A 10,808-nucleotide genomic window follows, 5' to 3' on the forward strand; every position below is an offset into this window, starting at 1 on the left:
GAAGGAAACGCCAGGGTGAAGGTTTACTCGGTGCTCGTGTTCCAGGATCAGCTTCGAGATTCGATGCGTTTTGGTAGCAAAACTGGGTGTTTTGCCTCTCGTATCAGTTGCGATTTAAGCAGTCGCCCGCCTACCCTCAGCAAACTGAATGACAACGGGTGCTAAGAGTCCGAGAAGATCAAATATCCTCGAGACGTCAGACAAGACTTGCCTCTTAGAGCAATCAGGATTTGCCACTGGGCCTACATTGTAAGTTAGAATGTCTTTGCCAGGATGGCAGTATAGTCCAAGAACCTTAACTGGCGACAATTGTGCGTCGGGATCATCTGTGTGTATGAGAGGGTTATTGGATACCCATTTCCCGAGTTCAAGATTTGCACACAACATCAGCTGAATCTATTCGTTTCGGTTATAAAGTAGCTCATCCACACTGTTTGACCCAGTAAGAACGTCATCGACATAAAAATCCTCCAGTAGGATTTTTGAAGCGGTAGGGTATTTATCCCGATGTGGATCATGTGGATCAAGTTGTTCGAGAACTCGTACCGCCAGGAATGGTGCACATGATGTTCCGTAAGTTACAGTGCACAGTTGGAAATGCTTGATCGGATCGGATGGATCTTCTCTCCAAACGATTTTCTGGTAACTTCTGTGCATTTCGTTGACCCATATTTGGCGGAAGATTTTAACGATGTCCGCTGAGAATGCATACTTGTACATCTGAAAGCGTAGGCACACAGCAAAAAGATCATGCTGGATACTGGGCCCTGTGAAAAGAGTGTCATTTAACGCCTTACCATTAGCGTCGCGAAAGGATCCATTAAAAACCACTCGCAGCTTTCGGCCGAGCACCGGGTGGTGGGGAAGATAGAATTGATTTCCAGCAGCATGGTCCTCTGGCGGCACCTCACTCATGTGCCCCAGGTTGATATACTCCCTCATGAAGTATACGTACTGTGTCCGCAGCTGCTCACTTTGTTGTAGACGTCGCTCTACCGATTTGAAGCGCTTAAGAGCTCCATGCAGAGTGTCTCCGAATTCAGGATTTTCCGCGTTGAATGGAAGTTCTACGACATACTCCATGCAGAGTGTCTCCGAATTCAGGATTTTCCGCGTTGAATGGAAGTTCTACGACATACTTCCCATTTTCATCGCGACTGTGGGTGGCGAGAAAGTGTTTCTCGACCGTTTCATCTTCCGGATCTGCTTTTGTGCTGATTTGAATTGTTGTAGTTAGTGCAACAGCGTTCGATGTGATGAGTGAGTTTATAACCCATCCGAATACCGAAGAAATGGCGATAAGATTACCCTTGTTGTCGTACATCTTTCGTCCCAATAGTATATCAACTGATGTGTTTGTGTTGAATTATGTATCCGCCAACTGTTGATCCTCAAACACCTCGAGTGTTGATGCGTCGATGTTTTGCCGTTCCAGAGAAGAGGTGATTCTGCCTAGCACGTGAGCATAGACAACCAATCGATCATTGGATATGCAAGACTTGATATGCAACGTGGTGCATCCCCTTGTTATGTCTGCTTTTACGGAAAAGATTCCCGTAACCAAGATGCGTGATGCCGATCGTGTCAGTCCGAGAGCTTGGATGCAACGCTCGGATACGTAGGACAGCTCTGGTCCTGTGTCCAATAGAAGCCGGCATGTTACATGTTGCGTTTTTGACATAAACCATTGCAGTTGGTAATATGCTCCGTTTTAATTCAGTTAAATGTGTTGATTTTGCAGTGCCTTGCGCACATACAACCTTTTGTGTGTCCTCTCCTTGGGCAAGATGACTGAGTGTCGCTGTGTTGCTGTTAGACGCGCTAATCTTATGCTCGTCCTGCTCTGCTATTTGCGCAAGATTCCCAATAACCTGTAGATTTGGTTGAAGATGAAGAAGGGTATGATGATTACCTTTGCATTGCCTGCGTTTGAATTTTGACTTGCACCTGTTGACCCCATGAGCAGGTCGCAAGCAATTGTAGCACAGTGATTTTTCCTTCACAAATGATCGTCTCTGCACCCCAGACATATCCGGAAACAGCTGACATCCATACAGAGTATGTTCTGTAGAACTACATTTGGTGCAGTCACTGCTTTAAACCGCAACCATCGATTGTGTGACCCTTTTTTGCTTTTCAGGATGTGTTGTTGTTTTGCTTCCAGTCGCAAGCTCCCTCTTGCTCAGCTCCAGTTCTTCGCAGCGAGAATCCAGAAATTTGAGGAACGCCTCCAGGGTGGGTGAATCTGACTCCATGCTACGCTCAATCCACCTGTGCCGTGTGTCAGCATCGAGTTTCTCTAGGGCTCGGTAGATGATCCAACAGTCGCGTCCCTTTTGATTGACTGCATCCAACCCACGAACAATTTCGTTTGCTCCGTCTGAGACCTTCCGTAGGACTGTTGCATCGATCTTTGTAGCTATTGGCAGGCTCATAAACTGCTCCAAAAATTAGTTTACAATGTGCTGAGGACGATTGTACCTTTCCTTAAGACGTTCCAATGCAGTATTGTACGCCGTGTCAGTGATGGCCAAGTGTCGCACTAAGTTGGCAGCCTCATCAACGAGAAGTGTTTTTAAGTGATGAAACTTCTGGGTGTTGGACAAAGGCTGTTTGTTATGAATTGTGCTTTCATATATGTCTTGAAAGGAAGGCCACTCTGTGTAGTTTCCATAGAACCGCTTGATTTGAATTTTCGGCAATTCGCTCAGAGTTGAATTCGCCGTGAGTACCGAGTTAGAATTGGGCGATGTGAAGTCACCACCAACATGATCAGGCGTGTTCGGTGTGGTCTGACTTACTGCAAGTCGCACAAATAGTTGTTGGTTTTGCTGCAGCAAGTTCAGGATTGCGTCATTGTTTGAATGAAGCCCATTGCTGCCGTTCCCACTGCCTTGAGGTGTCCCCGGTTCTAGATCATTGCTTCGTTCCTTGAGTATAGCGTTCGCCCTTAGGTATTTTGTCTCCTAGACCGCGTTGTCAATCTCTGGATCTACATAACCTCCACTCCCTCGTGAAGAGAAATGCAATCGCTGAACTGGTTAAACTCCTTCCAAACCTCGTTTAGAAGCTCCATACGTGTGACGATCTCTATGTGTGTTGCACTTTCCGTTTGTTCAGCCCATCCCAAGACACGTGTGATATTGGCCTTGAGTCTGGCACGGCTTTTCACTAATGATTTTAATTGTTCCATAGCAAACAACTACCCTGATAATCAAAGCACTTCAAAAACTGTCCAAGAATCCGGAACGACGGACCAGTAATATGGTGAGACATATATACGATTTTGTTGTGTGGACTGTATTAATTTTTATTCTTCCCAGTTTTGAAGCCTATTTGATACTAAGTTGAATTTCACCAAGGAACGCCATAGCAGCATTGCCAGAGGCGAAAAAAGATATATGTAGATAAGATATATGGCGGTTTTCTTTTACATAGATTGAATATATAGGATTGTGATGGCATTATGCGCCTAAAGATGATGAGTTATTAGGGACTGCAACTGTTCACGAACAATACTGTTGCGGTTATTTTCGTAGTTAGTAAGTTGCTATAATCCTTCATTCACAAACCTTATAACATCATTTAATTTATAAAGTTGAATTGAATTTTCTGCAATTAGATCTATTTTTATGTTAATTTTTAATCTATCATTTTCATCAAGTGTGCCAAAAAGATATTTAAAGAATGAACCTATTATGTCATTTTGCTAATGCTACCATTTAATTATTCTAGTAGTTTATTGTACAAGTATTTTATTCTGGGCGTGGTGAATAATAGAAACAACATCATTGCACAGAAGGTTCCTGTGGGAGTTAAACGGCATTAGTTATCTTTCGCATTAGTTATCTTTCACTTTGTAGTATTTGGTTTGTCTATTTCAATTAGTAGTTTTGTAATGGTCTTCGTCTATTTTTTCTAGTTTATCCTTTTGAATTGGTCCTTTTCTGTATCTAGTGTCAATGTAAAATTCCTGTCGATCTTCATTTAGTTGATCTATTTTCCTTTCTTAAAAATTTTGAGTGTCTAATATTGGATGCCCAGCGCATAAGAATATTTGAGCAGGTGCTTGTCCAGTAGTGTCATATTTAATTTTATGGTTGTACGTGTAAAGGATTGTTTCTATCTTGCTTAATTTTACTTTTAATTTGTTCAAGTGTAGCGAATTTAGAATAAATGTCAATGCAACTGACGTAATGTTTTCCCTCAGATGAAAAAATATCTACTACAAATTTGTTTCTACAATGTTCAGGGTTGGGTGTGATTTTAAAAGAGATTTTTGTGTTTCTGTGTTCTGTTTTAGCCAGATTGCATATGTTGCATTATTTATTATGTTCTCAATTAATAACTTGCTACTGGGAAAGATGTGATTTTCTTTAAATAATTTTATCATTTTCTGTATACCAGGATGTAAGAGTTTTTCATGTGGTTGAAGTATATTTTCTTTAAATTCGGCACTTGAACAAACATTCTTTAAAAGGTAGAGGCTGCGAATTACTTTAGTGTAGGTGGTATTAATAATTTCTCTGTGTGCTCATTGTATAAGTTCAAAATCTACATCGCTCTCAATATAAATAATTATTTTTTAATTAATTAATTATTTCGAATAATGAATTATTAATTATTATGAATAAAATAGTCAAGTAAAATCTGTTTGCCGTTTTCGAATGTTATTTCATTATATTGAATTGTGGTAATGGAGTTACAAAATATTATTGAATTCTCTACTTTATTTTTATCAGATTTAATGAAAATTATTTGTTTCTTGAAATAATTTATTGGTTTTTCTGTTAAATGAATAAGATTGCTATAGTCTTCGTCTGCACTATGTTGAGTAACTTCACTATGATGATTTTCTTAAATTTTAATTCTTGATAATGCATCAGCAACTGAATTTTCCTTCCCTTTAATATAGTCGATTTTAAATTAATATTCGTTTAATAAAGCTCTCCATCTCTGTAACTTAGCATTCGGTTCTTTTAATGTATGCAGCCATCTAAGAGGTTGATGGTTACTAGCAATGAGAAAATGTCGTCCTAGTAAATAATGTCGAAAAGTTTAAGTGGTCCAAACTATGGTGAGTAACTTCTTTTCGATAGCACTGTTTCGCAGTCACCAGGGACACCGAGATGGAGTCATTGTCGTTAGTTACTCTGCTGTAGACCACAGCAGCATACGCTTTGGTTGAAGCATCCGAAAATCAGTGGAGCTCGATGTTGTCTGCGTCGTTATCAACGAAGCGTTGTAGTTCGAACTTTTGTAGAGTGTGTAGATCTTTCCTCCACTTCAGCCAGGTGTCCGCTAGTTTAGTTGGGAGTGGATCATCCCAATCCAAGTTCAAGAGCCAAAGTTTTTGGAAAATAATCTTGAACTAGATGACAACGGGTGCTAAGAGTCGGAGAGGATCAAATATCCTCGAGACGTTGGACAAGACAATTGTGCGTCGGTATCATTTCTGTGTATGAAAGGGCTATTGGATACCCATTTCCCGAGTTCAAGATTTGCGCACGACATCAGCTGAATCAATTCGTTTCGGTTTCGAAGTAGCTCATCCTCACTGTTTGACCCAGTAAGAACGTCATCGACATAAAAATCCCCCAGTAGGATTTTTGAAGCGGTAGGGTATTTATCCCGATGATCCACAGCGAGTTGTTCCAGAACTCGTACCGCCAGGAATGGTGCACATGATGTTCCGTAAGTTACAGTGCACAGTTGGAAATGCTTGATCGGATCGGATGGATCTTCTCTCCAAACGATTTTCTGGTAATTTCTGTGCATTTCGTTGACCCATATTTGGCGGAACATTTTAACGATGTCCGCTGAGAATGCATACTTGTACATCCGAAAGCGTCGGCACACAGCAAAAAGATCACGCTGGATACTGAGCCCTGTGAAAAGAGTGTCATTTAACGCCTTACCATTAGCGTCCCGAAAGGATCCATTAAAAACCACTCGCAGCTTTCGGCCGAGCACCGGGTGGTGGGGCAGATAGAATTGATTTCCAGCAGCATGGTCCTCTGGCGGCACCTCACTCATGTGCCCCAGGTTGATATACTCCCTCATGAAGTATAGGTACTGTGTCCGCAGCTGCTTATTTTGTCGTAGACGTCGCTCTACCGATTTGAAGCGCTTAAGAGCTCCATGCAGAGAGTTGAATGGAATTTCTACGACATACTTCCCATTTTCATCGCGACTGTGGGTGGCGAGAAAGTGTTTCTCGACCGTTTCATCTTCCGGTTCTGCTTTTGTGCTGATTTGAACATTCCCAAAACTTTTGAAGAGTGTGGTCAATCTCCATTGTTATAGTTAGTGCAACAGCGTTGCTTGCGTTCGATGTAATGAGTGAGGTTATAACCCATCCGAATACCGAAGAAATGGCGATAAGATTACCCTTGTTGTCGTACATCTTTCGTCCTGTGAACACTGACCATACTTGCTCGCTTCCCAATAGTATATCAACTGATGTGTTTGTGTTGAATTATGTATCCGCCAACTGTAGATCCTTAAACATCTCGAGTCTTGATGCGTCGATGTTTTGCCGTTCCAGAGAAGAGGTGATTCTGCCTAGCACGTGAGCATAGACAACCAATCGATCATTGGATATGCAAGACTTGACATGCAGCGTGGTGCATCCCCTTGTTATGTCTGCTTTTACGTAAAAGATTCCCGTAACCAAGATGCGTGATGCCGATCGTGTCAGTCCGAGACCTTGGATGCAACGCTCGGATACGTAGGTCAGCTCTGATCCTGTGTCCAATAGAAGCCGGCATGTTACGAGGTCACCTTTTGCGTTCTTGACATAAACCATTGCAGTTGCTAATATGCTACGTTTTAATTCAGTTAAATGTGTTGATTTTGCAGTGCCTTGCGCAAATACAACCTTTTGTGTGTCCTCTCCTTGGGTAAGATGACTGAGTGTCGCTGTGTTGCTGTTAGACGCGCTAATCTTATGCTCGTCCTGCTCTGCTATTTGGGCAAGATTCCCAATAACCTGTAGATTTGGTTGAAGATGAAGAAGGGTATGATGATTACCTTTGCATTGCCTGCGTTTGAATTTTGACTTGCACCTGTTGACCCCATGAGCAGGTCGCAAGCAATTGTAGCACAGTGATTTCTCCTTCACAAATGATCGTCTCTGCACCCCAGACATATCCAGAAACAGCTGACATCCATACAGAGTATGTTCTGTAGAACTACATTTGGTGCAGCCACTGCTTTTAACCGCAACCATCGATTGTGTGACCCTTTTTTGCTTTTCAGGATGTGTTGTTGTCTTGCTTCCAGTCGCAAGCTCCCTCTTGCTCAGCTCCAGTTCTTTGCAGCGAGAATCCAGAAATTTGAGGAACGCCTCCAGGGTGGGTGAATCTGACTCCATGCTACGCTCAATCCACCTGCGCCGTGTGTCAGCATCGAGTTTCTCTAGGGCTCGGTAGATGATCCAACAGTCGCGTCCCTTTTGATTGACTGCATCCAACCCACGAACAATTTCGTTTGCTCCGTCTGAGACCTTCCGTAGGACTGTTGCATCGATCTGTGTAGCTATTGGCAGGCTCATAAACTGCTCCAAAAATGAGTTTACAATGTGCTGAGGACGATTGTACCTTTCCTTAAGACGTTCCAATGCAGTATTGTACGCCGTGTCAGTGATGGCCAAGTGTCGCACTAAGTTGGCAGCCTCATCAACGAGAAGTGTTTTTAAGTGATGAAACTTCTGGGTGTTGGACAAAGGCTGTTTGTTATGAATTGTGCTTTCATATATGTCTTGAAAGGAAGGCCACTCTGTGTAGTTTCCATAGAACCGCTTGATTTGAATTTTCGGCAATTCGCTCAGAGTTGAATTCGCCGTGAGTACCGAGTTAGAATTGGGCGATGTGAAGTCACCACCAACATGATCAGGCGTGTTCGGTGTGGTCTGACTTACTGCAAGTCGCACAAATAGTTGTTGGTTTTGCTGCAGCAAGTTCAGGATTGCGTCATTGTTTGAATGAAGCCCATTGCTGCCGTTCCCACTGCCTTGAGGTGTCCCCGGTTCTAGATCATTGCTTCGTTCCTTGAGTATAGCGTTCGCCCTTAGGTATTTTGTCTCCTAGACCGCGTTGTCAATCTCTGGATCTACATAACCTCCACTCCCTTGTGAAGAGAAATGCAATCGCTGAACTGGTTAAACTCCTTCCAAACCTCGTTTAGAAGCTCCATTCGTGTGACGATCTCTATGTGTGTTGCACTTTCCGTTTGTTCAGCCCATGCCAAGACACGTGTGATATTGGCCTTGAGTCTGGCACGGCTTTTCACTAATGATTTTAATTGTTCCATAGCAAACAACTACCCTGATAATCAAAGCACTTCAAAAACTGTCCAAGAATCCGGAACGACGGACCAGTAATATGGTGAGACATATATACGAATTTGTTGTGTGGACTGTATTAATTTTTATTCTTCCCAGTTTTGAAGCCTATTTGATACTAAGTTGAATTTCACCAAGGAACGCCATAGCAGCAATGCCAGAGGCGAAAAAAGATATATGTATATAAGATATATGGCGGTTTTCTTTTACATAGATTGAATATATAAGATTGTGATGGCATTATGCGCCTAAAGATGATAAGTTATTAGGGACTGCAACTGTTCACGAACAATACTGTTGCGGTTATTTTCGTAGTTAGTAAGTTGCTATAATCCTTCATTCACAAACCTTATAACATCATTTAATTTATAAAGTTGAATTGAATTTTCTGCAATTAGATCTATTTTTTTGTTAATTTTTAATCTATCATTTTCATCAAGTGTGCCAAAAAGATATTTAAAGGATGAACCTATTATGTCAAATAGTCCACATTTGTGCCTATTTTGCTAATGCTACCATTTAATTATTTTAGTAGTTTATTACAAGTATTTTATTCTGGGCGAGTCTGTGACTTTGTTACCAAAAGAATTTCTGATGATATTGATTTCGTTCAAATTAAATTAGTAGTTTTGTAATGGTCTTCGTCTATTTTTTCTACATTTTTATTTGCTTTAAATGGATTTTCTAGTTTACCCTTTTGAATTGGTCCTTTTCTGTATCTAGTGTCAATGTAAAGTTCCTGTCGATCTTCATTTAGTTGATCTATTTTCCTTTCTTAAATATTTTGAGTGTCTAATAATGGATGCCCACCGTATAAGAATATTTGAGCAGGTGCTTGTCCAGTAGTGTCATATTTTATTATGGTTGTAAGTGTAAAGGATTGTTTCTATCTTGCTTATTTTTACTTTTAATTGTTCAAGTGTATCGAATTTAGAATAAATCTCAATGCAACTAATGTAATGTTTTCCCTCAGATGAAAAAATATCTACTACAAATTTGTCTCTACAATGTTCAGGGTTGGGTGTGATTTTAAAAGAGATTTTTGTGTTTCTGTGTTCTGTTTAGCCAGATTGCATATGTTGCATTATTTATTATGTTCTCAATTAATAACTGGCTACTGGGAAAGATGTGATTTTCTTTAAATAATTTTGTCATTTTCTGTATACCAGGATGTAAGAGTTTTTCATGTGGTTGAAGTATATTTTCTTTAAATTCGGCACTTGAACAAACATTCTTTAAAAGGTAGAGGCTGCGAATTACTTTAGTGTAGGTGGTATTAATAATTTCTCTGTGTGCTCATTGTATAAGTTCAAAATCTACATCGCTCTCAATATAAATTATTATTTTTTAATTAATTAATTATTTCGAATAATGAATTATTAATTATTATGAATAAAATAGGCAAGTAAAATCTGTTTGCCGTTTTCGAATGTCATTTCATTATATTGAATTGTGGTAATGGAGTTACAAAATATTATTGAATTCTCTACTTTATTTTTATCAGATTTAATAAAAATTATTTGTTTCTTGAAATAATTTATTGGTTTTTCTGTTAAATGAATAAGATTGCTATAGTCTTCGTCTGCACTATGTTGAGTAACTTCACTATGATGATTTTCTTAAATTTTAATTCTTGATAATGCATCAGCAACTGAATTTTCCTTCCCTTTAATATACTCGATTTTAAATTAATATTCGTTTAATAAAGCTCTCCATCTCTGTAACTTAGCATTCGGTTCTTTTAATGTATGCAGCCATCTAAGAGGTTGATGGTCACTAGCAATGAGAAAATGTCGTCCTAGTAAATAATGTCGAAAAGTTTAAGTGGCCCAAACTATGGTGAGTAACTTCTTTTCGATAGCACTGTTTCGCAGCCACCAGGGACACCGAGATGGAGTCATTGTCGTTAGTTACTCTGCTGTAGACCACAGCAGCATACGCTTTGGTTGAAGCATCCGAAAATCAGTGGAGCTCGATGTTGTCTGCGTCGTTAGCAACGAAGCGTTGTAGTTCGAACTTTTGTAGAGTGTGTAGATCTTCCTCCACTTCAGCCAGGTGTCCGCTAGTTTAGTTGGGAGTGTATCATCCCAATCCAAGTTCAAGAGCCAAAGTTTTTGGAAAATAATCTTGAACTAGATGACAACGGGTGCTAAGAGTCGGAGAGGATCAAATATCCTCGAGACGTCGGACAAGACAATTGTGCGTCGGTATCATTTGTGTGTATGAAAGGGCTATTGGATACCCATTTCCCGAGTTCAAGATTTGCGCACGACATCAGCTGAATCAATTCGTTTCGGTTTCGAAGTAGCTCATCCTCACTGTTTGACCCAGTAAGAACGTCATCGACATAAAAATCCTCCAGTAGGATTTTTGAAGCGGTAGGGTATTTATCCCGATGATCCACAGCGAGTTGTTCCAGAACTCGTACCGCCAGGAATGGTGCACATGATGTTCCGTAAGTTAC

The 10,808-nt window shown here is 40.5% G+C and overlaps 1 protein-coding gene across 1 annotated transcript; it reads right to left on the minus strand.

Annotated features, from left to right (window-relative positions):
* Positions 1-396: 396 nt before the first annotated feature.
* Positions 397-1,083, minus strand: LOC122818776 (uncharacterized). The gene has a single exon (XM_044093881.1). It carries the CDS (start codon positions 1,081-1,083, stop codon positions 397-399), a length of 687 nt encoding a protein of 228 aa, XP_043949816.1.
* Between the last annotated feature and the right edge of the window lie 9,725 nt (positions 1,084-10,808).

This window comes from Drosophila biarmipes, unplaced genomic scaffold (genome assembly GCF_025231255.1).
Source record: "Drosophila biarmipes strain raj3 unplaced genomic scaffold, RU_DBia_V1.1 ptg000013l, whole genome shotgun sequence".
In the NCBI taxonomy this organism is placed as follows: domain Eukaryota; kingdom Metazoa; phylum Arthropoda; class Insecta; order Diptera; family Drosophilidae; genus Drosophila; species Drosophila biarmipes.